The sequence below is a fragment of the Bubalus bubalis genome, chromosome 16 (genome assembly GCF_019923935.1).
Source record: "Bubalus bubalis isolate 160015118507 breed Murrah chromosome 16, NDDB_SH_1, whole genome shotgun sequence".
Classification (NCBI taxonomy): Eukaryota; Metazoa; Chordata; class Mammalia; order Artiodactyla; family Bovidae; genus Bubalus; species Bubalus bubalis.
Genome location: NC_059172.1, coordinates 10,198,071 through 10,224,299, shown reverse-complemented (window position 1 = coordinate 10,224,299; position 26,229 = coordinate 10,198,071). Strand labels below are relative to the sequence as shown.

General features: G+C 54.0%; 1 protein-coding gene across 5 annotated transcripts in view; it reads left to right on the top strand.

Moving 5' to 3' along the window:
* CD82 (CD82 molecule) overlaps nt 1–26,229 on the top strand; it is a 56,044-nt gene that overhangs the window by 6,057 nt on the left and 23,758 nt on the right. For 3 of the 5 annotated variants that reach the window (XM_044929232.1, XM_044929229.2, XM_044929228.2), the window contains exon 2: nt 24,633–24,715. In XM_044929232.1, coding sequence (XP_044785167.1) covers nt 24,653–24,715 — 63 coding nt within the window. In that variant the 5' untranslated portion in view covers nt 24,633–24,652. Of the gene's footprint in view, nt 1–23,038; nt 23,201–24,386; nt 24,514–24,632; nt 24,716–26,229 lie in introns of those variants that run through there. The other 2 variants (XM_044929230.1, XM_044929231.1) reach the window with 2 other exon arrangements.

The window sequence follows — 26,229 nt, the reverse complement described above, 5'->3', positions numbered from 1 at the left end:
GTGCCAGGTGACCCTGTCCCGTGAGGCGCAGGCTCAGGGCTGGGGGATGGGAAGATGCCCTCCCAGACCCCCACTCCCCCCAACATCATCCCCGGAGACCACCCAGTGAGGCGCTCTGGAAGCCTGTCTGCTCTCGCCTCTGGCTTCTTTCCTGGCTTCTGTCTTTGCCTTTCTCTGGGCCCCACCCCTGGCTTTCCCTGCTGTGTTGAGGGGTGATTAAGGATGGGAGTTGCTGAGGATTCCAGACCTGGGCCCATAGGACCCGTGCAGGAAAGTGGATGAAGTGCTGGAAACGGAGCATTAGGAAGCCTGGTTCGGTTGCGGCTCCGCTGTGAAGTGGCAGTGTGAGCTGGTCCGGGGGCTGGTCCCCTAGGCCAGTTCTCTTGCTTCTCAGGCAGTAAATACTCCAGAAGCCTGCTGGAGGTCCAGCTGGCCTTGGCCCAGGACAGTGGAGAAGGAACCATAGGCAACGTTGTGGACTCTGGAATTCGACTATCATTTCTGCTTCTGCTATTTACCTGCTGGGTGTGACCTTAGGCATACCCTAAGGGTCTTAACCCCTCTGCCCATCCGTTTCAGCGTCTAAAATGTAGACAGTTAGAGTATGTCTCTCATAAGGTTGTTTGAGAATGATACGAATCAATGGGTGTGAAGCCTGTGTGATACGTACCTGGCACACAGTGAGTGCTTTGTATTAATATGTGCCGGTTGTTTTGGGTAGTGTTGCTATTATTAATGTGCTTGCGCTCAGTCGCCGTAGCCCACTAGGCTCCTCTGTCCATGGAATTTTCCAGGCAGGAATACTGGAGTGAGTTGCCATGTCCTACTCTGGGGAATCTTCCTGACCCAGGGATTGAACCCGCATCTCCTGTGTCTCCTGCCTAGGCAAGTGGATCCTTTACTACTGTGCCACCTGGTAAGCTCATAGGGAGCAGGATTTCAGTCTTTGGGGGCAGTCTTGGGTGAAAGGCTTGAGTCTGGGAATCTGGAGACCTGAGTTCTGATCCCATCTCATCCTTTACTCGCCATATGACCATGGGCAAGAGATAGCCCTTCTCTGGCTGCAAAACTCTTATTATCGTATATTTGGCTGCACTTGGCTTTTGTAAGAGAAGCCCGTGCAGTATCACAGTGGGGAGCTGCAGGGTTTTGTTTAGGGAAAGGGCTTGTGGGTACCCACCCTGTTCTCCTGCCCCAAAATAGTCACTGGAGGGGGGCAGGTCCCCACAGTGTCATAGAGACACCTCAGAAACAAAATGACCGAGTGCCCCCCACCCCCATGACTGCATTCAACAAGGCTAAAAAGCAGATGAATACATTTATATACAACATAATAATGGGATTATCTTGATCAAATTACAGGCTTTTAAAAAAAACTTTTCCCCATTTTCTGAATCTTCTGCAATAAACCCACATTATTTTTATGCTCAAGAAAGAAAGAATAGACACGATAAAGCTATCAAAAAACGTACTATACATATTTAAACAGAAATGCATTATGTGAACTTGGGGATCACATTGAGGGTTTTGTTGTTGTTAATAAATCATATTTATTTCAAAAGGGGGTGGGGTGTTGGTTTGAAATGAATGTCAATTTGTCAAGCCTCAAAAGACTGAGGGAGTGTCTGTGGAGGAAGTCAAGTGTCAGACATATGTGGGGGCCCACTCCAGCCTGCATCGTGGTGGACACGCCCCAAGTGCTGCCTGGTGTTGAGAAAGCATTTCAAAAGTCTTTCACTCCAGAGGGCTGACTTTCCTCACTTGTCAAATAGGAATGATAATAATAACAAACAATTCAGAGGGATGCTGTGAAGGTTACAGGAGCTTCACACTTTAAGTTTAGAGGGAAGCCCTCTCCTTCTGAATTTGGAACCAAGTGAAAAGCGCAGTTGACAAAGATGGAGCTGCAAAGGAAGGCAGGAAAACATGGCTTTAGATCTGTGCCTGGAGGGCTGGCTCACTCTTCCCTGGAACTGGCAGAGTTACACGTCCGGTCACAGGCGGCTCTGAACAGGAGCCAGCCTCTCCGCAAAAGCTGGTACTGTGCAGGGGAGCAGCCCAGATGGAATGCTTCCAGCAGACAGCCTGGTTCACTGAGAAGGGGAGACCCCCACTGAGCGTACTACCATCTCCCAGATGAACCAATCAGACAAGCTTCTGCTGGGGGTCCTGGCAAGAAGCGAAGAAGTGGGTGGAGCCAGTCCTCAGGTGTTCGGCCGGCACGGGTGTTTAGGGAAACAGGTGGAGAAAAGAATATGTGTTCCGCCTCATACCTACAGGGCGCTTCTAATGATACCTGGTAGGCAAACACTGATTAATGTTCATTTGACGTTGCTGACGATAATGTTAGCAATGAGTAATTCTACTCCTGAGGCTGGAAAATCACTCTCCCACACACTGTCTTAGGAGATGGAATATGAGAATGCTGTTGCAATGGGACACGGTGAGACGTCCTTATGTATAAAAGAGATAGAAACTCAGTGGGGGTGGATATGACTGCTTTGTCTGAGATCTCGCAGCAAGTGAGTGGGTAGCCAGACCCTGGGTCACTGTCGGGCACCTAGGCAGAGAGGCCTCCGTGGCCTGACCCCTGGCCTCTCTGAACTCACAGCCGCAGGAGGCCATGTCGGGGGCTCTCCGATGCCCCTCTGATCCCTTCTCTCATAACTTTCGGTGAGGATTAAATGAGATCATAGTTCTGGGTGAAACAGTGGTGGGCCCAGCACAGAGCACGCCCTCCATTCAAGCCAGAGGATGAAGAGGGTGATAGTGATGAATGAAGGCTGCCCCTGCCACCCCTTCGGGGGAAATAACAGAGTCCTTCTTCCCCAAAGACCGAGGTCCCTGATCTGGAGTGAAGGACTGTTCTGGGGCTATTTGGAAATCTGGGGTCAGGAGGGCCTTGGGCCTCTATGGGCTCAGTCCTGCATGAGACTCTCCGATACCAGCCTCCACCCGTGTGTGCTTTTGGCCGAGAGTGAGGGCAAAGCTGGGGGCTTGTGACTAAATTCACGAGATCATATAATGCTGTCCTGTGAGCAGCATTATAGTTCCCTGAGTCAACCTATCTGCCCCGTCTGATCCCTTGGACAACATTCAGCCTTTGCTCGAACACCTCAAGGCTTGGAGAACTCACTGCCTTTCATGTCCAGATGGATCAGACTCTTAAAAAATACCGTTTAGAATTTGAACAAACCTATCCTCCCTTCCATCTGTTGGTCCTGATCGTGGTCATGGGGACCACTTGGGGACCATGCAGAGTATGAATACTCCCTGAGTGTGTGCGTGGAGGGGTGGTAACCAAGTCTCCCTTATAGCACCCTCCCTCTCTGCCCTCAGGTCAATGATTCTGATGTAGGAAAGAGACATTTCTGTCAACTTTTTTGTTGTTGTTTATTTTTACTAATTTTTGTTGGAGTGTTGTTGATTTACAGTGTTAATTTCTGATGTACAGCAAAGTGAATCCATTGTATATATAATCAAATATCCATTCTTTTTAGATTCTTTTCCCATATAGGTCATTACAGAGTATTGAGTAGAGCTCCCCCTGCTACACAGTAGGTTCTTATTAGTTATCTATTTTATATATAGTAGTGTGTGTATGTCAGTCCCAATCCATTTCTGTCAATTAAAAAAAAAAAATAACAACCTTCATCTCTGCCTGAACTAATGGGCCCTTTAAAAAAAAAACACTTTCTAATTACTGAAGCAATAGTTTTGTGGAAAAAGTTTGAGGGTGAATAACAGATGCAGAGGAGGAAATAACTGCTCAGAGATAAGTCCTGAGAAGGGTTTGGTGTTCACACACACACACACACACACGCACACACACAAGATTGGAGTCTCACATATGAACCACTTCCTGTGCTGATGCTTTCAGGGTAACACTATAGAAGCAGGATTTTTCCATGTTATTCAACATTCTTCCACAGCGTGGTTCCCAGGTCCCTAGCATCGCACCACATTGGTCTGCCGTGACCCAGTTAAACATGCCCCTGCCGTTGCACATTGAGGCCGTTCTGAATTTTTCATTCGTGCGCACATTGCCATAGTGACCACCTTGTCCATATGTCTGGTTCTCAACTTGAGTGATCTTCACAGGCTGAATTCTTCAAAGTGGCTTTCCTGTCAGATGACTTTTAAACTCAAGGTCTGAGGACCAGATTCTCAGGGAAACCCCTCTCTGTGATACGTACCAGAGTGTATGTCCCCCCCTCCCCTACATTTAGCTCCAGGTCTCCTGAGGGGAGGCTTCCCTCGTAGCTCAGTCGATAAAGAATCCACCTGCAATGCATGAGACCTGGGTTCGATCCCTGCGTCGGGAAGATCCCCTGGAGAAGGAAATGGCAACCCGCTCCAGTATTCCTGCCTGGAGAGTCCCATGGACAGAGGAGCCTGGCAGGCTTCAATCCATGGGGTCGCAGGAGTCGGACACAACTTAGCGACTAAACCGCCACCTCCTGAGGGGAAAGGCATCGTCTGTCCCTTGGTGCCAAGCAGGCTCATGGAGGGAAGTAGGCAGGCTCTTGGGGCATGCATGTGGAACAGTCAGTCAGAGACAAAGAGAAAGACAGATATGAAGGAGCTTTTCCTCTACGACTGCAGTCTGACTTTTGACCCTCCTGTCGGGGAGCCGGGCATGTCATTAACTAATTATGGGATCTTTACTATTTAATGACCTCTCTCCATGGTGACTCCTTCCCGACAGTCTGCTGGGAGCCAGGGAATGGGAGATGAGTCCATGGGAGGAAGTTTCTCTGGAATAGGAGGCGGGTCATGGGGCGTTGCAGTGGTTCTCAAACCCTGACATACATCAGAGTCTCCTGGAGGGTTTGTTAAAATGCAGATCGTACAGTTTCTGGTTCCGTCTGTCTGGGGTGCAGCCTAGGAATGTGTGTCGCTAATGTGTTCCCGGGACATGCTGCTGCTCTTGGTGTGGGATCCCAGTCTGAGAACAATGGAGTAGTGGGTTAGGGCAGAGGAGGCCCTGCAGTGAATTTCAGCTCCTGGGGTTGCTGCAGGTAGGAACCTTGGCTTCTTTAACAAAGGCTGGTGTGAGATCTGAACTCAGCTTGCCCCTGCCCCCAGCTCATCACCCTTCTCCAGGATGCACTATTATATAACCGTGTGCAAGAGGAGAAGATAATCACCACCATTCCCACTTTATGGAAAGGAAAACTGAGGCTCTGACAGGTGACCTGATATGTCCAAGGAGAGCCACCAGGAGCTCTAATTTAGGACCGCTGACGTTGTCACCTTTCCATGCTCCTCCCGAATACCCACCCCCTCAAAAATGCTCGTGCTGTCTCTGGGCTTCCCCTGCGCAGGGGTCGTGCAGGAGCAGAGATGCAGTCCCTAAGCCCTGTGCCTGCCCTGGGGACTGACTCCATGTGAGGGGACAGGAAGCCAGGTTCCCCCACATCACCTCTGAGCCAGCGTCTTGCTCCACATCTCACCCCCACTGACCATCCAGTAATGTGATCTCCTGCCGAGATCTCATGTCCTCCAGCCAGTTTACATTCCCAGTTATGGTCTGGGCCGCTTTTCTGGGAGGCTGGCAACTTTTCTCTGGTTGAGCCCAGGCGCTGTCTGGCAGGCACAGCAGAGGAAAGGGAGAGAGCCCATCTGATGTGTGCCAAGCCTGGCCCTGGACACTTTGCAGCTGTGATGTCTGGTCATCCTCCCACCAGCCCCCTCCCCCCAGTAGAGGTTATCATCACATACACACACCCCGCCATTTACAGATGAGGAAACTGAAGCTCCCAAGGCTGGAACGACTTGTCCAAGGTCACAGCTGAAGGCAGCAGAGCTGGGCTTTCATTTCTAAACCCCAAGGTTGGGCCCCCTGGTCTGGAGTGGTAGCAGGTCCTGGAAGGAGCTGGGGTGTGGGGGACATAGCCTGTGCCCCTCCCACCACCCATGCAAAGAAGGTCAGCCCAAGTGACAGGGCTCCCCGGGGACTCGGGGTCTTGCAGTAGGAGGACTCTGGCCCGGCCACCAGGAGCCATACTTCAAACCATGCTCAGTTGCCCCCTGGCTGTGTGACCATGGCAAGTCACCCTCGGCCTTGGGGCACCCAAGTCTTCATTTCTCATAATGATACCTTATGCTTTATAGCTTTTAGCAGTGGACGTCTTCTCATGTGCTTACTCCTGCAAGCCTCCCAGCCCCTTATGAAATAGGCAGGGGGTGGCGATTACTGGGCCCATTTCACAGATCATGACAGAGGCTGTGAGTGAGATGTCCAGCATCCTACAGCTAAGGAGGGCTCGAGCCAGGACTTGAACCCATGTTGTCTTTGCTTCCCATCTTGAGCCTGGTCCAGCATCTCAGCTGCCTCCTAAGTAAGAAGGGAGAACTCTGGGCTCCTTCTGTTCTCAGCTCAGGATTGGGGGTCCCAGGGCTCTTAGTTGGGCTGTTGGCTTTTGGGTGCCAGGGGCCCAGGACTCCAGGAAAGGCTGGCCAGAGATCCTCGCTCTGGGCTGGGAACCATGGAGAAGGAAGATAGGGTAGTCCAGGCTGCCCTTGTTACCAGTTCCTCCCCAGGCCCAGACATGTGAGGTCCCTGGTGGACAGAGGGTGGTCTGGCCAAGGTCCAAGGTCCTCCTCCCACTTCAACCCCTGGTCCCCCTGAGGACTGTACCTGCCCTCCAGATATACCATGCAGAATTTTCCAGATCTCAAGACTCAGCTCCCCTGCCCTCTTTTTCTGCCTGAATGCCTTCAGCTCTGCCTCTCTTGATCTGGGTCTTCTTCATTCCCTCCAGACCCAACCCCAACCACCTTCTTCCCTGTGGCCAAGCCAGCTCAGCGGTCTCAGGTTCTGCCCTGCAGGTGAGCTGGCTCACAGGATTAGTTAGTGCTCCGAGGTGGCAAGGAGGGCAGCGACTGGCTGCTGTGGCCCCGAGCCCCCGGGGGTCTGTGTGGGCTGGGGACAGCTGAGCTACTTATGGTCAGCCTCAGACCATGAGCAAGTCACTTCTCCTCTCTGACCACCGGCTTCTTTCTGAAAATTAGCACGCCATCTTCCTCACCAGTCACTGTGAGGCTGGCGTGAGATGCAATGGATAAAACACCGGCCGCTGAGGCTCTTGGGAAACGCTGGCCACTCCCCTTTTCCTGCACTCAGCTTGGGTTTCATTCCTCTTCCACCACCCAGTCCAGGGGCTGGGTGTCTGGTTGGGCCTTGGTGTCAGGCCTGAACTCTATCTGCTCAGGTTGGGGGTGTTCTAGGCAGATAACGGGATGATTGGGCAGACAGACAGAATCCGCTCCCAACAGGCTCTGCCAGCCCCACGTTGTGGCCCTGGGCACGGGGCCTCCTGAGCCTCAGTTTCCAGGCCTGTGGAAGGGGTGCATGCCTGTGACCTGTGTTCCTAGGGTCACACGGGGCCTCCTGGGAGAGCTGGAGGAGTAGGGGTGGGCATTCAGGTGGCCTGAAGTGCTGTGTTCTCCCTCCCAGGAGCCTGGAGTCTGGCCAGTCACAGTTCATTTCCATGTCCACTTTCCTCCTGCAACACAAACAGTCCCCATTCCCTCTGGCCCCCCGGAGGCTCACCAGGCTGCTGTGTTCCTGGCTCTGGACCTGGTGTGCGGGGTTGCCAGCCCTCCAGGCTCCTTTCTTCCTGTGCAGCCCGGAGAGCTGGCCCAGGCCCAAAGCACCGCCTGACGGAAGGAGGGTCCCTGTGCTGATAACTCTCGGAACCCCATGCCTGGTCCCTGGGGCTCACGGGGGGCACAGATCCTAGCAGCAAGCCCCTTTCCTTTCCACTTTATCTGTCTGTCTGTCTGTATACCCTCCTCCTCCCAACTCCATGTGGCCCGGAACCTTCTCACGGTGATAATAATCGCCATACTTCCCTTGATTGTGCGAGAGCATTTTTATTCTCCAAGACTGTCTCCTCCCTGTAAGGTAGGAGTGAACTGTGGTTATCCGAGACAGGGGAGGGAACTTTTAAAAGCCTGCAGTGGGGGCCTCATGACCTGTCTCCCCAGCCCCATTCCCCAGCCCTCAGTGGCCGTTCTTATCTTGGCTGCATTTTGCCGCAGGCGTGCCCCTGGAGTCAGGAGTGAGAAGTGGGTTGTGAGAAGGTGAGGGTGACAGAGCCCTAGATCTCCAAGGTCAGGGTGGCAGGTTCCCTGCTTTAGGGGCTAGCAGAGGGACTACCCCCACGGCTGAGGCAGGGCAGCTGAGGGTGATGGACGAGGAATGAGAGTGTGGGGCTGCCTGGGCTTTCGTCTCTCCTCCCCAGGGCCCGAGCTGGGGAGGTTCCAGGGGGCTGTTTGGGACCTGGGTGCTCATTTTGGTGGCTTAGGTGCTGCTGCCTGAGGTCAAGTCCCTCATCCGGCTTCAGCTCCTTTAGGCCTGGGAGCAATTCTAGCACCTATCTGGTGATAAAGACCCAGTTCCTCAGGAATCAGCATGTGTGTGTGTGTGCACCTGTGTGTGTGTGTGTGTGTGTCTGTGTGTGTGCGCCTGTGTCTCTGTGTGTATGTCTCTGTGTGCGTGTGTGTGCCTGTGTCTTTATGTGTGTGTCTGTGTGTGTGTGGGCCTGTGTCTCTGTGTGTGTGTGTGCGTTTGTTTCTGTGTGTGCCTCTGTGTTGTGTCTGTGTGTGTGTGTGCATGTGTTTCTATGTGTGCGTGTATTTCTGTGTGTGTGTGTGCCTCTGTCTGTGTGTGTGTGTTTCTGTGTGTGTCTCTGTGGTGTGTGTGTGTAGGAAGAGGGGGTGCTTGTCCAGGCACTGCTTGGCACTCCCTGAATCTGGGGGAGGCTGAGGCTGAGAAGAGCGGGCTGAGGAGGGAATGGGCCTTGGTTGAAGCTGGTGGGAGAAGGGTGGTGCTGGCTGGTCCATCCGTGAGGCCACAGGGGGAGGCAGCACTCTCGGCTACAGAGGCAGGTGAGGGCACAGGGGTGGTCAGGGGGCAGAGCTGAGCTGGCTCCTAGGGTGGTGTCCTGCCTGGACCAGTAAGGCCTGCAGTCCTGGTCAGGGGTCGCCTCAGGGCCGCCTGGGCTCTTGCATGGAGACCGCAGGGCCTGAGGTCTGGAGCCTGAAGCCCTGGCTGCCCTGGAGGCCCTCTCCACCAGAGGTGTCTGTCCTCCGCCTATCATTCTCTCTCTCTTTCCTTATCCCTGCCTGTCTCCCTCTCCCTGCCTCTCTTTTTACCTCCCCTGCCACCAGCATCCCCATCAGTCTCCTGTGCCTCTGAAGCCAGGGCATCTCTGGAGGGCCTAGCAGGGGCTGAGGGGCCACCCTGGCCAAGCCCAGCGTAGGGGAGCTGTCCTGGCCCTGCCCCTCTGTAGTCCCGGGGGCCCTGGGTAGGGAGCCCCCTAAGGCTGCGCTGGTCTCCCCCATGACCCGCTTTCCCGCCCCAACTGCCATGTGTCTGGGCCGTTTACATGTCCACTGCCCTGCCTGGGAACTGGGGGCTGGGTTCTGCCCGCCGTGTGGAGGTGCAGCCCTTCCCCCCAGCCTCGGGGGGCCTGGACCCCTGCAGCTGACCGTGGAAATGGGTCCCCTGGGCTGTTCCTCCCTGGAGCCCATGCCTGCCACGGGGAGGACTGTCTGTGCTGGAGTCTGGGGTGAGTGCCCCGGACACTCTGGGTGTTCAGAGGCCCTCGAGATGTGAGAAGAGAGACTTGAGATCTGGTCTCAAAGAAATAGGAAGAGGGGAAGGTTGGAGGAAGCCCCAGAAAGACAGACGGACAGATGCAGATGGGAAGAGACGGTGAGGAGGAAGGGCTGCAGGACAGAGCGGGGAGGCCCCAGAGGCCCCGCCCCGGCCCCTCCTCCCCTGGCTGAGCAGGGTGGAAGACCCCGCTCCATCCTGCCCCTCTCCTCCAAATTCTTAGAGTCACAGACCTGCCCCTACCCTCCTTCCTTCCCCATCTTTTCTGCATTTCCCCCCAGGACTCATGAGAGACAGCGCCCCTATACCTGTGTGTGCAGTTCTTTGCCATTCCTGTGTCTCACTCACCTCTCTCTGTCTGTGTCTCTCTGTCCATCAGATATTCCCAAGGCCAGGATAGCTCTTAGGCCTAGGAAGGTGCTGAGAACTACAGCTTGGGAAGTAGGAAGTATTAGTCCACTTTTCAGATGAGGAAACTGAGGCTCAGAAAAGTTAAGTGACACTGAGGGGTGGGCAGAGCCAAAGTTTGAAGCTCTATCTGCCCAATGCCCACCCCAGCTACTCAGACTGAGATGATCAGGGCTGCCAGATAGTGCCCTGTGTGCGTCTGTGTAGGAGAATGTTCTGGGGAGGCTGCTCGGAGGAGGTGGCGTCACAGTGGCCCCATCTCTTCCTTCCTGAGCCCAGGGCGGGGGGGTGTGTGTGCTGTGGCTGCTGCCATGTGAGGTCCCTGATTAGAGTTTCCCCTCCTTCTCCCTAATCACCTTGCTGAGGGCCCACACCCAGCTCCCAGTCTCCATTTCCGCAGCCCTGACTCAGAGGTGAACCCCTCTTTAGGCACCTGCCCCCAGCTGCCCAGGCCCCTGGGTGGGTAGGGTTTGCAAGCTGGGACCTGGCGCCTTGGCAGAATGTCTGCAATTGCCTGTGTTCAGAGGCGGGGCTGTGAAACCCTGTGAATATAGGTTGGGCCTAGGCGAGGTTACTTTAGTTTTGCATCATTAATCACTTCTTTTCTGCAGGTAGTAGGTTATGCTCAGGGCCTCTGGTCAGGCTTCGCGGTTCAACTCTCAGCCCTGTGGTCTGTGTAAACCATGGTCAAGTCCCTTTGCCACCCTGAGTCTCAGTTTCCTCAACTGTAAAAGGGGGTCAAAAGCAGCGCTTGCCCCATAGGGTCGTTGCAAGGATACACGGAGCCATGTGCAGGACTGAGCACAGTCTCTGGCAGTTAGTAACTGCAAGGGCGCTAGCTTTTGTGATTCTTGAATCCTGGGGGACATTGCTAATGTCCAATTGCTCACTTTCCTGTCTGTCCCCTCTCCAGACTGAGCACTCCCCGAGGGCAGGGTAGGTTTCATCCATTCATTTCCTGTGTCCAGCCTGGGGCTGCCGGAGTTGGGGGTTCAATGGACTACATGGACTCAGGACGGAAACCTAACAGACGTGGCCACTTGGGGGGCTGTCTGGGAGGGCAGCCGCTCAGGCTTTCTGACCCATGAGCCGTTATTTCTTTTTGTTTTGGCTGTACTGGGTCTTCATTGCTGCGTGTGGACTTTATCTAGTTGAGGTGCTCAGCTTCTCATAGGGGTGGTTTCTCTTGCTGCAGAGCACAGGTTCTAAGACAAGCGGCCTCAGGAGTTGTGGTGCATTGACTTAGTTACCCCAGAGCCTGGGGAATCTTCCTGGACCAGGGATTGACCTATGTTCCCTGCATCGTCAGGCGGATTCTTAAACTCTGGAACACCAGGGAAGTCCCCATGAGCCATTCTGGAAGTCCCCTCTCCTTCTGGGAGGAGGAGGTTTGCTGCCCTCTTTGAGGTCGCCTCTGAGGATTAGTCCTGGGTTTACTCATGTCCTGGAGGTTCCCCCAACCCTCTGCACCCACGGCTGCCACAGTTGCCGGGTATAAGGTGAGAGTCCCACAGCACTGTGTGCTTGTCAGACCTGCAGACACCTGGCCCGGCTCCTGGATACTCTGACTCCATGGGCTTTGATGTTGGGCTTTTGTGACCCCATATGAGAAGACTTGGCAGGGGGGAGCGGTGTCACAAAGCAGGTAGGACATTGGACTCCAGAGTTGGAGGGTCTGGGACACAGTGCAGCTGGGCCACTGTCCTCCATGTGACTGGAGACGGCGCCACTGCCTTCCTGAGCCCCAGACATCCCGCGTAGAGAACAGAAGCTGTGCTCCGCACGTGGCAGGGGGTTGTGGGGTTAAAGGAGATGAGATCAGTGAAGCACCGCTCACGAGAGGATGCTGTCATAGTTGTTCGTTTCATCAGCCCTCCCTCTGCCTGGGATCTGTTTCAAGTTCTTGGGTGATGGATGGTAACTTTCCAGGGGCAGTTTGTAGGAATCTCTTTGCGCCCCACATCTCAAGGGACAATCTTTATGCATACCCTCCTCCTGCCATGCAAGGGGGGGACTCTGCCTAACACGACCTCTTCCCAGAGACTTCTGCCTCTGCCATGCTTGCTTCCTAGGGTTTGGCGAGTTGATTCCACCATCTTCCTGAACAAGCTTTGATATCCCCATTTTATAGACAAGGACAGTGAGGTTCAGGGTGGGTAGGCAGATTGCCAAAGGTTACAGGTCGCTGTGAAATGGAATTGGAATTTAAGTCTCTCTCAAGTCACAGTTCATACTGTGAACTGATTTATTGTTCTGCCTCCATACCTGGGGCTGGGTAAGGGTCCTCAGAAACTGGTTGACACCCTGAGCACCCACTTGGGAATCTGGGTCTTCTTGTTAGGGCCCCTAGACTCTGGGGCTCCTGGGCATCCTCTCATATACTCCTAAAGATGGTTGGATGGCATCACCGACTCAATGGACATGAGTCTGAGCAAGTTCTGGGAGTTGGTGATGGACAGGGAAGGCTGGTGTGCTGCAGTCCATGGGGCTGCAAAGAATTGGACATGACTGAGCGACTGAACTGATCCCTTTAAATTAGCATCTCCCAAGTGATGTTCCCAAATGGCTGGTTATCTCCTCAGGCCCTGGGAGCAGAGCCCTGGCTCAGTCCTGTCTGTCCACCTCAGGGTGCTGAACAAATGTGCACTTCTCCACACGTGTCATGATGTGAAACAGGTTGGGAAGTACTGACGGCTCTAACCAACCCCCCTCCTGCTCGGTACACATACACTCCCCAGAATAGGGGGGTCCACGGTCCTCTCTGTGTCTCGGTCACTTCATCATAGAAATAAAGACTCAAGCAGGTGACGTCAAAGGCCTTCCTAGCACTGTGAATCTGAGTGTGTGAGCCTTAGCTCCCAGGGTTAGGAGGGAGCAGGGTTTGCATGGGGCCCAAGCAGCCTGCAAAAAACGTAGGAAAGGGAGTCACGGACAGGGAAAGATCAGAGGCTATGGTTCAACCTCAGCTTGAGTCTTTGGCTGCATCAGGCCTGGTGGGGAGGTTGCAAGATTTGAAGGGTCTGCTCTTCCCCAAGCTGCACCCTCTGTCAGAGTGGCCCCTTCTTCATGCCGAAGGCCCTCTGATCTCACTGCTTGGGCTTCAGAGAAAAGCAAGGAAGGGCCACATCTGTTGGCCTCATCAGCCCCTGAAGGAACAGCGTGGCCAGGATTGGTGGGGCTGATCTTTTCCTTCCTGACAGGAAGCCAAGAGTCAGGTTTTGGAGCTGGGGTGGGATAGGGGGTCAGGCAAGCAGACCGAGGTACATAAGGGTGGGGTTGGCGGGCTCCACCATCGACCTCCTTCGCTTTGGCAGCAGGTGAAGAGAGAGGAGCTCCAGTCTCAAGGCAGACCTGGAGTTCAGTCAGGGCTTAGCCACTGACGTGCGACCCGAGGCAAGTCACCGAACCCGAGTCTCAGTCTCTTTATCTGTTAAATAGGGGTGATAATATCTCAAGGGTTGTTACGGATTAAATGAGGGATGGGGGGTATGGGCTGATACGAAGACATGGTGCTGTTCCTCTGCTATTGCAGTCTGGCCAGGTAAGACAAGCAGAAGGCTTTGAGCTCTGGTTTGGGCTCTAGGAAATCAAACCAGTCCATCCTAAAGGAAATTAGTCCTGAATATTCATTGGAAGGACTGATGCTGAAGCTTCAATACTTTGGCCACCTGATGCGAAGAACTGACTCATTGGAAAAGACCCTGATGCTGGGCAAGATTGAAGGCAGGAGGAGAAGGGGACGACAGAGGATGAGATGGTTGGATGGCATCACCATGATGGACATGATGGACATGAGTTTGAGCAAGCTCTGGGAGTTGGGGACAGGGAATGGACAAGGAAGCCTGGCATGCTGCAGTTCATGGGGTTGCAAAGAGTTTGGACATGACTGAGCGACTGAACTAAACTTGGGCTCTAAAATCCTGGGATTCCTGGGAAGGTCTGATCTGGACCCGTTTCTTCCACCCCATGGTGGTGGTTTTGGGGTTTGCTCACTTGCATTGTGAGGAGCTGATAGTGTCCCCAAAGCTCTTTACATGCCTCATCTCAGTCCTTCAACAACCCTATAAGATGGGAGGCCCTGCTAGTATCCTTGTGTTAGAGCTGAGACGTTGGGCTCAGAGAGGTTGAGTAACTTCCTCGCTGGCGGTCACACAGTAGGAAGCAGAGCTGGGATTCACACCGAAGTCCTGAAGGAAGCTCAGATCCTAATCATGCTGTTGTTTTGTCGCTCAGTCAAGTCCAACTCTTCGTGACCCCACAGACTGTAGCCCACCAGGCTCCTCTATCCATGGAATTCCCAGGCCAGAATACTCGAGAGGGTTGCCATTTCCCCTGGGGAAAGAAATGGCAACCAACTCCGAGGGCCTCCTAATTTTCCAGTTGTCCAGGGTAATAGCTTTTCCTTTTTCTGTTCTAACAAGGGGAAAAGTGCGACCAGAGAGTGAAAAGGAGGATACAGCGAGGCCAAAAAGCCAGCCCCCTGCAGGGAGTCAGCATGGGTTTCAGGAGCCACATCACCTGCCACAGATGAAAACAAACACAGCCACCTGTGACCCGTCTCTTTTCTCGGGCAATCGGGACAAAGTCCAGAGAACTGCAGAGCTGGGTGGCCGAGAACCAGCGTGCAGGTGGCCTTATCTGTCGACAGGCAGGCTTCCAGAGCTGAGCAGCCAGCCAGGTTTGCTCTCTGCTCTTTCTGTCCAAGCTGCCTGTGCTCCCACGGGATCAGTTGTCCAACTCACCCAACTGGCTGGACACCCAGGTCTCAGGCAGGCTGCTGAGACACAGCCCAGAGGCTCAGAGACAGAGGCCCTGGCCCCACGGAGGGCAGAGGCCTCCTTCCTCAGGTGGCCCAGCCCCGCCCTGCTTCACCCTGCCCCCCTTGCCAGGAGCAGGGGTAGTCACTCTCTGGCACTCCCCTGTAGGTATCTAGAGGCTGGCTCGTGGCCCTGCAGAGAGGGCTTTGGACTGTTGGTCAGGAAATCAACAACTTCTGGATAATCATCATCATCATCGTAACTGGTGGCATTTATTAGACACATACTAGGTGCCAGGCGCTTTACAGATACTAAATCATGCAAGCCTCACCAGAGCCCATTATTAAGTCCATTTTACAGGTGGGAAAGTTGAGGCGTGGGGCTGAAGTGATTGCCCAAGGCCACACAGTTGGTAAGAGACGGCAGATTTGGCATCTTCGGGCAGGGATAGTGGGAGGAGGGGGCCAGGGGACCTGCATGGATCGAGCCCTACTATGTGGAGCCTGAGTCCAGTTCACCTTCACACCTGTGAGTGGTGGGTGGGTTTGGTCTCTCCATTCACTGATAAGGAGGCAGCTCTGCAGATTGTGTGGCCCGGAGGTAGCAGATGCAGGGGTGAGAACCAAGGATGACTGTGTGAAGCAGTCAGTTCTCCTTAACTCTCTATGAGGAAGGCCCAGGGAGCTGGGTCAGGGCAGCAGGTGGAAAGAGAAAAGCTCTGGACTGGGAATTTTCAAGTCCTCCATGGTGTGCTCAGCCCTGAGTTTGCTGTGGGATCTGTGCTCTCCTGCGTTCTCTGGCCCCTCTGAGAAAAGTAATGATCTCAAAAGTCTCCTCCTACACAGTGGAGGAGTGTGAATCACCCCAGGAATGTGCCTCCAGGAAGTGGAGGACAGAGCAGAGGTACAGGAAGCTTCACATGAGATTCTCCCTGGCCAGGACCTGCTGCCCCAGGGTTCCCAGGTCCGAGACATCCCCACTCAGAGCAGAGGGACCAGGCCACACTGGGTCTTGATGCATGAGAATCCCCTGGGAAGCTTAAAAAAATAAAACCCTAGTGTCCAGGAGAAGAGGAGGACAGAGGATGACATGGTTGGATGGCATCACTGACTTGATGGACTTGAGTTTGAGCAAGCTCTGGGACTTGGTGATGGACAGGGAAGCCTGGCATGCTACAGTCCATGGGGTTGCAAAGAGTCGGACACGACTGAGTGACTGAAATTAACTGAGTGCCCAGGCTGCACCCTAGACCAGTTAAATCAGGATTTCAGGGGCTTGGGGGCGGGGTTAGCAGGGCAGGCACCAGCAAGGTTTAGAGCTAATTTTAAGGTTTGGCCAAGATTGGGGGCCCCTGCTTTAGCAATCGGGAGATGGGGGAAGTAAGGCCCTGGCTTTCTAGAATTAGTGACCCCATGAAACCAGAAGAAAGTGTGTGCCTGCCTGTCTTTGTGCATCTTTCTAGAGAGAGGGTTCACGGCTTCTGTCAGCCTTTTCTGACCCAGCAGAGATTAAAATTCAATCTCTCGGGAAGGGAAGTAACCCCCTCCCCACAAGCCAATGATGTTATTTTTAAGCACCAGAGACTTGCCTTTTCATACTGTTCATTCCAGTAGTCACGTATGGATGTGGGAGTTGGACCAATAAAAGGCTGACTGCCACAGAATTGATGTTTTTGAACTGTGTTGGAGGAGAAGACTCTTGAGAGTCCCTTGGACAGCAAGGAGATCAAACCAGTCAATCCTAAAGGAAATCAACCCTGAACATTCATTGGAAAGACTGATGCTGAGGCTCTAATACTTTAGCTACCTGATATGCTCAGTTGCTCAGTAGAGTCCAACTCTGCGACCCTAAGGACTGTAGCCCGCCAGGCTCCTCTGTCCAGGGGGATTCTCCAGGCAAGAATACTGGAGTGGGAGTATACTGGAGTGCCATCCCCTCCTCCAGAGGATCATCCCAACCCAGGGAAGGAACCCAGGTCTCCTGCTCTGCAGGAGGATTCTTTACCATCTGAGCCACCAGGGAAGCCCCAGCCAGTTGATGCAAAGAGCCAACTCACTGGAAAAGACCCTGATGCTGGGGAAGACTGAGGGCAGGAGGAGAAGGGAGCAACAGAGAATGAGATGGTTAGATGGCATCATCGGTTGGATGGACATGAGTTTGAGCAAGCTCCGGGAGTTGGTGATGGACAGGGAGGCCTGGTGTGCTGCTTGTCCACGGGGTCGCAAAGAGTCGGACACGACCGAGTGGCGGAACAACAGCAAGAGACCCGCAGTTGCAGGATCAAAGTTGGTTTGCCTCCCTCTAAGGACCTGTTCCTGACTTCCCCAGACCTTCTTTTCCTTTCCTTCTTCCTGCAGATACGCACGGAAGGCTTACGGTGTTCCAGGCACTGTCCTGGACTGTGGGTTACTGGGTAAATGAGACGGATGCAGCCCCTGCCCTGAAGGAACCATATTCTACTAGAAGCATAGAACTAACAGAACCATATTCTGTTCTAATGGGGGCTCCAGTCACGGTAGTGGAGCAGCAAGGTGGCTGCGGTGAGCAGGGCCATGTGACGGGCCCAGGTGTCCGAGCTGCATCAGGGGACTCCCCCGACCCCACACCTAAGAGCCCGATGATTTGATTGGGGCAGGGGCCAGGGGCTGCATATTAGCATATTTTGATTCCCACACGAAGCTGGAGTTGTGGCCAGCCAGCCGGCCAGCCAGCCTTGTAGATCAGGTGTTCAGAGAAGGCCTCTGGGGGAAATACCTCTGCCTGCCTAGGGGAAGGGAGGGACCCAGCCCGGGTCTTTGTGGGCAGAGTGCTCCTGGCAGAGGAACTGAGAGGGCAAAGGCACTCCGGTGGGCAGGGGCCTGGTGTACAGAACAACAGGAAGGAGTGGCCTTAGGAACGAACGTGTGATGGGGAGGACGGAGGAGGGGAGGGGCCAACCAGGCGGGGCCTCACCAGCCACGTAAGAGTCTGGATCTTACAGCGAACGCCTCGGCTCCGTCACCATTGGAGGGTTGCAGGCCAGGGAGTGACAAGATCTAGTTTGCATTTCCCAGAGTCCTCCCTGCAGTGGGCCTGATGGCCTGACGAGGGCAGGAGGGGATCCCGTGAGCAGCCAGGGAGCTGCACTGGCCCAGGTTGGAGGTGGGATGGGGAGCTGGGAGGGGCAAGGGTTGGAGGAGACCCATTCTGGCTGTGGGATGAAGGAAGGAGGAGGAGACCCGAGCGTGGCTCGGGTGTCGTGTCTGAGCCAGCTGGTGGGTCGAAGGGCCGTTCATCTCCCCGTCTCTGAATCCTGCAGCAGTTAGAGTTCAGGAGCCCCGTCCCAGGGGACCTTCAGGAGCCTTGGGCTTGGCATTTTCTGAGATGTATTCCGTGCGATGTTAGGCTGTTGAGAGATAGATGGTTTTCGGTCAGCGGTGTTTACTGCCAGGTGTCTTGGAGATGCTAATAGCCTAATGTGACCCTCTAGAAGAACTGGCACTCCATAGACTTGGTGACAGGGGAGTCTCTAGTTCCGAACGCCCTGTCTTCTAGGACTTGAATTCTGAAGAACTATCCTGGAAACTGCGTCTGCTCTGGTCCCAGCCTGTCACTTGACGGTTGAAGAGGCAGGTCTGGGGTTGGGGTGGGAAGGACAGTCACCTGTGCTGGGTCTCAAGCAGGGCAGAGCAGGGTGTCCCTTCAGAGCAGGCGCCGAGCTTAAAGCTCCAGACTCGGGGCCTGGAGGGGCCACAGCATCCCCCCCACCCCACCCCACTTGGTCTCTGCAGGGCTGTTCAGGGACATCTGGGTTCCAGGGTCAGGCTGGGGGTTCCTCCTCATCAGGTGCAGGATAAACCTACCTCCCACTCTACCAGGGTGAACTGGGGCCCAGCATGGATGAGGGGTTCTCTTAAAGAAGGGGTTCTTCCCCACGGGCTTCCCCCTACCCCCGGGGAAGGCAAGGGAGCCGTGACTGTGGGTCCTGGCATGCAGAGCTGGCGCTGAGTGCCACCCCTACACATCCCCCAGCCCACACCTTGGGACCAGACAGAAGAAGTCTGAAAAGGGAGTCTCAGCTGACTTAGGGGCAACGGATCTCAGGCCCCCTTCGAGTGACTGCACATCTGAAAAGTCCTGGTTTTCCATGTGGAAGTTCCTTCCCCTCCCCTTCACCTCTCTATCCACCTCTCTATCCATCCACCCACCCCCTCTCCGCTCACCCCTCCCTCCATCCACTCATCTGTCCATCACCCACCTATGCCTTCACCCATGTACTCATCCCTCCCTCCCTCCCTGCATCCATCTAGCCTCTCATTCAGCAAATTTTTGATGAGCCCACTTTGACCTCATAAAGGATACATCACCTTTCCCCTCAAGATATCACAGTCCATAGGGGAGATGGACAAATAAGTAGAAAGTTACTGTACAGCTTCATGAGTTATAATAGTAACCTCCATTTATTGAAAGCCTCCTTCATGCCAGGCATTTGACCCACATTATCTAGTTTAATCTCTGGGCAAATCTGCCAAGTGGGTTATATGTTTCTTCTTCTCACAGATGAGCAAGGTGAGGTTCAGAGAGGCTAAGTCACTTGTCTGAGGTCACACAGCCAGGAGGTGATAGAACAGCATTCAAACCCAGGCAGTCTGATGCCAGGGCCTGTTGTGGGGACCACTGTAGTACCCAGTGCTGCTGGAAGGAAGCAGGGCGAGGGCTCCTAACCAGCCTGTGTGTTCGTGGGGAGTGGACGGTGGTGACAAGGTTGGCCAGAGTGGCGTTCCTGGAGGAGGTGGATGTCTGGAGTGTTGAAGGATGAGCTGGAGTTAGTAAAATAGCAGTAGTATAATAATTTCATTGTACAAGCTGATTTGGTGTAGAATTTATGTATTTGGTCAATTTAAATTGAAGTTGCTTAGAAATGGTCCGTTTCCCTGCTCTAGAGTATTCCATGAAATCAGCAGCTCCTTCCTGCTGCTCACAGAGCTGTCAGCGACTGTTCCGGAATTTTGCAAAAGAGATGGGCTTGCATCTCCTTCCCTTGTTTTGTGACTGTCAAGACATCCTCGCAGGAAAGCATGGGCAGACCTCCTCGTGTTTACAGAAAGTGTGTACAGGAAAGCCTAACATCAGGAGCCTCCCTCTTTGTCTAATTTGATGTGCAAGTGAAACGCTCACCCATCGCGTCTCGGGAAAGCGCTGATGAAGACGCTTCCCCAGCTCCAGCTCATCCAGCCCTGACTGTGCCAGGCGCTGACCTCGCTTTTCTTTATAACACGGGCTTCCACTGGGCAACGAGGCCCCAGGAGTCCCTTCTCTAGCCGTGCATTGGCAGAATGAGGATTTGAACCCTTGGGGGATCCTGCATCTTCTTCTTTCTGATTATTCACTTTCTGCCACCCAGCTTGCTCTCCACCAAAATCCCAAGCTATCAGCAGTCCTGGTTCTTGCTGTCTCTTCCAGACACGTATGCGTGTACTGTCTGCTCCCCTGCACCAGGAGCCTTCAGTCTTCTTCCATAAAAGGCCAGGCAGGGGATGTTTCAGGCTCTGCAGGCCAGTGGTCTGTGTCACAACCAGTCCACTTTGCCATTTCTTGTGATAGCTGCCATGGGCAAATACATAAAAGGGTGGGCATGGCTGGGGGCCAGGACAACTTTATTTATTTGAATTTCGTGTGTTACAAGATATTCTTTTTATTTTTTCCCACCTACTTAAAATGGTTCCCAGTCAGGGAGGGTATGATTTGGGGCTTCCCTGTGGGCTCAGCTGGTAAAGAATCCACCTGCAATGTGGGAGACCTGGGTTTGATCCCTGGGTTGGGAAGATCCCCTGGAGAAGGGAAAGGCTACCCACTCTAATATTCTGGCTTGGAGAATTCCAGGGGTCACAAAGAGTCAGACATGACTGAGAGACTTTTCTACTTTTCTAACTACTTAAAAATGTAAAATCTGTTCTTGTGAGCCATACAGCATCTAGAGGGTGGGTTGGATTTGATCCACAGGCCCTAACTGGCCAATCCCTGCCTTACACCAACCCTTATTCTTACCTTGTGGATGAAGAGACTGAAGTTGAGACCACTAGAGTGTGACCCCAGACCCTCGGATTCTGACTTTGGGGTCTCCTCAGGGCTTGGTGGTCATTGTGATCTCACTGAGGTTGATGTCACCCTGCATCAGGGGCGACCTGGGTGTGTCCCCAGCCTGAGCTGACTTCCTGCCCTTTGTGTGGCCACCCATCTTCTGCCCAGTATGGAAGACGTGTTCATCTCCTGCTCCCAGCTTCTATAAGGGGTAGTGTCAGCACTCGCGGGGCAGAAACACTCTGTATCCTGGATCTTGGCTGACAGGTCCAGGAACAACCCATCACCCCAGGCTCTGATTCTCAGCCCCTTCTCTTCCCTTAGATGAGTCTCAGGTAGTCTCTGGGCCTCCCCTGATTGGCCAACCTACCTGTCAAACATGGGGCTGCTTGTTTCAGCATCTGAATCCACCCAGCTGCTTCCTGGAGAGGAGGAGGTGGCCTCAGGGGCCAGGAGACCTGGGTTCTGTCCTTGCTGGTCCATGTACCCTTCACCTTGGGCAAGCTCCCTCACCCTTCTTGAGCTTGTTTGCTCATAGGATGCTGAAGGGCTTACTTTGCTGAACTCCTAGTATAATTTGAGTGCATGAAGAGAGACCAGCAAGGTTGCCTGTAGTATCAGGGAATCCCAGCCGAGCAGCCTCTGCCTCCTCCTTGCCTGCAAACCAGAGCTCCTTTTAACAGTGGCCTTGGTCCTCACCACCTACTTAATGGAATCCCAGCCATTCCCAGAGACCCCTTTCTGCAGTCAGGGCCACTCCTGGGAGGCAGCACTTCACAGCCCTTGGGTCTGGAGCTATCGTGTGTGCTAAGTCGCTTCAGTTGTATCCAACTCTGCAACCGTATGGACCGAAGCCCACCAGGCTCCTCTGTCCACAGGATTCTCCAGGCAAGAATACTGAAGTGGCTTGCCATGCTTTCCTCCAGGGGATCTTGCTGACCCCAGGATCGAACCTGCACCTCTTACGTCTCCGGCACTGGCAGGCGGATTCTTTACCAGAGTGTTAGTTGCTCAGTCATGTCCGACTCTTTGCGACCCCATGGACTGTAGCCCACCAGTCTCCTCTGCCTATGGGGTTCTCTAGGCAAGAATACTGGGGTGGGTTGCCATTTCCTTCTCCAGAGGATCTTCCCGACCCAGGGATTGAACCTGGGTCTTCTGAATTGGAGGCAAATTCTTCACCATTTGAGTTACAGGGAAGACCAAAAGTGAAAGTGAAAGTCACTCAGTCTGTCCAACTCTTAGTGACCCCATGGACTATACAGTCCATGGAATTCTCCAGGCCAGAATACTGGAGTGGGTAGCCTTTCCCTTCTCCAGGGGATCTTCCCAACCCAGGGATCAATCCCAGGTCTCCCACATTGCAGGCGGATTCTTTACCAGCTGAGCCCACAGGGAAGCCCAAGAATACTGGCTGCTGCTGCTAAGTCGCTTCAGTCGTGTCCGACTCTGTGCGACCCCATAGACGGCAGCCCAGCAGGTTCCCCCGTCCCTGGGATTCTCCAGGCAAGAACACTGGAGTGGGTTGCCATTTCCTTCTCCAATGCATGAAAGTGAAAAGTGAAAGTGAAGTTGCTCAGTCGTGTCCCCATGGACTGCAGCCCACCAGGCTCCTCTGTCCATGGGATTTTCCAGGCAAGAGTACTAGAGTGGGGTGCCATTGCCTTCTCCTAAGAATACTGGAGTGGGTAGCCTAACCCTTCTCCAGTGGATCTTCCCAACTGAGGATAGGACCAGGGTCTCCTGCATTGCAGGCAGATTCTTTACGAGCTGAGCTACCAGGGAAGCCCTTCTCTACCACTAGTGCCACGTTATAAAAATCAATAAAAAGCAATACCACTCTCATCAAACAAAGTGGAATATGGTGGTTCTATGGCTCAAATACCACACCACTGCTTAAGGATCATTGTGACTCGGGCAAGTTAGTTCACTTGCCTCCACCTGCCCCCGACCCCCGCCAGAGAGGAAGACCCTCCACACTAAAGGGATGACACACTCCGACAGCTGCCCGGAGTCGGCGCTGTTCATGGGGGAGGCCAGGTGGCTGTTTTTGTTCAGTCGCTCAGTCATGTCTGACTATTCGGCGACCCTATGGACTGTCCATGGAATTTCTGGGGCAAGAATACTGGAGTAGATTTGCCCTTTTCTTCTCCAAAGGGATCTTCCCGACCCAGAGATCGAACCCAAGTCTCCTGCACTGGCAGGTGGATTCTTTACTGCTGAGCCACTGGGGAAGCGCCGGCCAGGTGGTTACGCTTGTCTAAAAATCGCCCCTTTCTGAATACCTGCAACCTTGCAAGGCTGCCCTGGAGGCCCAGCCTGGACGGAGGACGTGCAGCCAGAAAAGGTAGAAACTCCTTTCCCTGTGCCCCAGCGCCGGCCAGCATCGATTGCCAAAGGAACAACCGTTTCCACACTTCTCCAGTTTCACAAGAATGCAGCCAGCGTCCCCGCTCCCCCAAGTGGTGGGGTTCTTCTCAGGAAGGGATGACTTAGCCACAGGCGGCCTGGGGCTGAGCCTGGGGCAGCCCCTCTGCCTTCACGGGGAGGAAACTCAAGCAGGGCCATGGTCAGCAAGAAAAGCATGCCTCCTTCGGCGAGAGGCTCTTTCTTCTCTTGCTGTTTTGTTCTGTGCCGGTTTACCAAGTGCCTGTGGTTGTCAGGCGCTGCACTGGGAGGGGAGACAGAAGACAATAGCTCTCCTTCATGGGGAACACCCCCAGCAGGCCTTCCTGGGGCCAGGCCTGGCTTCAGGATCTCAGATCTCTGGATCTCTTGACAAGAGGGGAACCCTTGTTTTCTGCCCCTCTGGGCCTGGAGGAGGCCCCAGGTGGAGTTGCTGAGGCTGGACTTCCCTGGCTCTGAGTCACTGCTGTTCCCACATTTCTCAGACCCAGGCCTTGGACGCTGGTAGCCTGGAGGAGTGTTCAGTCTAATCTCCCCCTGTAGCACTTGAATTCCCATAAGTCTTTATTCAGCTGTTGCTTGCACGCCGCTTGGGATAGGGCGCTCACTACCACCCAGGTCATTGTTTCCTTCCTCTGACGGCTTTGTTTCATGTTGTGCCCAAATCGCCCCCTTAAGTCCCCTACTCTGGTCCCTAGAGGTGTAGAAAATTGAAGCTGAGCTCCCATTTGGCAAAAATGATGGATTAGACCAGGGTGAGGGGACCTCCACGTGAACGGGGAGCTGCAGGCTCAGGATGGCCTTTCACCCTTGCAGGAGGAAGGGATGAAGTCCATGCCTTGGGCCCTCTGTTCCCTCTGCTCCATGGCTGCTTCTCCCCACCCTCCACGGGGCAGTGGGAACAGGGTCTGGTGCCTACTTCCCCACCCCCAGGCCAGCTCAGCCCCTGCAGCTGTCCCAGGCCAGCTGTCTCAGCCCCAGCTGCCTCTGCTGGCTCCCTTGGCCCCGTGGGGCCTGAAGGCTGGCCATTAGGCATTCTGGTTGTGTCTGACCTCAGGGAGCCTGAGGGTTCTTGTTGGTAACTTTCCTGTAGGCCCAGCCCTGGTGGAGCGGCTAAGCCAGACCCTAACTGCCACCCACACCCTCGCCCCACTGCAGTGTGGCTCTGAGTCGGTCATCTAACCTCTTGGCCTCAGGGTCCCCTGTAATAGGACCTGACGTCATTGGCACCTACCTCGTGAGGTTGTGGCGAGGGTGAGCTGGGGTGATCGAGGGTCAGTGGGTCTGGGGTGTCCATCGGCATCGGTTCCCTGTCCTCCCCCAGCCCAGGTCCTGCACAGCACTGACAGACCTGCCATCTCTCTTCTGCCCAGGGAGCTCCAGGACCGACAGGATGGGGTCAGCCTGCATCAAAGTCACCAAGTACTTCCTCTTCCTCTTCAACTTGCTCTTCTTTGTAAGTATGACCGGCACTGTCCAACTGCCTAGGAAAGAGACTGTCTTCCTGGGGACATCCCAGTCCAAGACCTTCCAGCCTGGGGCTGGTGGTGGGGTGTGGCGAGGCTGGGGCCTCAGGCAGATTGTTGGAAATGGAAGCAGGTGGTGGTGGAAGGAGATTCCCAGCGTTCCCAGCTGGCACGGAGGCAGAACACTGGGCCCCTGCCCCAGTCTTTCCCTCTCCCGGAGCTCCGCCGAGGCCACAGGGCGGTCTGGGTGGGAGGTGGGCGTGGGGAGAGTGGCATCTTCCTTGTCCGGTCCTGACTCCGCATCCTCCTCCTCCAGCCCTGAGGAATCTGCCTGCAGTGGGTCTGGGTCTCAGCTGCCCCACCACACCCCCACCCACATGGTGAGGGGTGTCCCCCACTGCTCCGAGCTCCCAGAGGGTGGGTAGAGTGAGGACACCGTCGCCCCTACCCAGCCCCACCCTCCTCTCGGGCCAGGAGCCGCCCAGCTGTTCGCTCCGTGCACATCTGGAGCTGCTTTTCCCGGGGCCTTGATTTTCCTCTCTGGTCTGGCACAGGAGGACTCCTCCTGCCTCGGAGGTGCCAGGATGATGGAATGAGTGTGTGTGTATGTGTGTGCATGTGTGTACATGCTTATGGGTGAGTATATATGTGTGTGAGTGTATGTGAGATTATATGTGAGTGTGTGTGTGTGTGTGCATGCATATGTGCACACACTTATGGGTGAGTATGTGTGTGAGTGAATGTCAGATTATGTGTGAATGTGTGTGGGGGTATGTGAGCGTGTGTATGTGTGAGCGAACGTGGGTGTGCATGTGTGGGTGTGTGAGTGAGTGTATGAGTAGTGTGTGAGAGTGTGAGTGTGTGATGGGGGTCGGGGTGGGTGGAGAGTGGACTAGAGAGACCGTTAAAGGAGTGGCGCTGGGGGCTGTGGCCTCTCATGCTATTGGTTCACCCGATACTGTTAAAAAAAATCAAAATGTTTATAGGATGTTTATTATGACTCAATTTTATTTTTAAAAAGGTATATATATACATGCATATTTTTGAGAGGAACAGAAAATACCTCTTAATATTCATGTTGGGATTCCTGAGATTTTTGGTTTCATTCTTTTTGCTTCTCTGCATTTTTCAAATTTTCCACAATGAATTCCTTGTGGAAAAAAAGTTTTTTTACATTACAAGTTACACAGGAGTATGCTGCTAAGTCGCGCCAGTCGTGTCCGACTCTGTGCAACCCCATAGACGGCAGCCCACCAGGCTCCCCCGTCCCTGGGATTCTCCAGGCAAGAACACTGGAGTGGGTTGCCATTTCCTTCTTCAATGCATGAAAGTGAAAAGTGAAAGTGAAGTCGCTCAGTCGTGTCCGACTCCTAGCGACCCCAGGACTATAGCCTCCCAGGCTCCTCTGTCCAAACAAAGCATCATGCTAAACTCCCTCTCATAACTTTAACCCAACACATAGATGTTTACAGGTGTATTGCTGGCACACATGCGTGCACACACA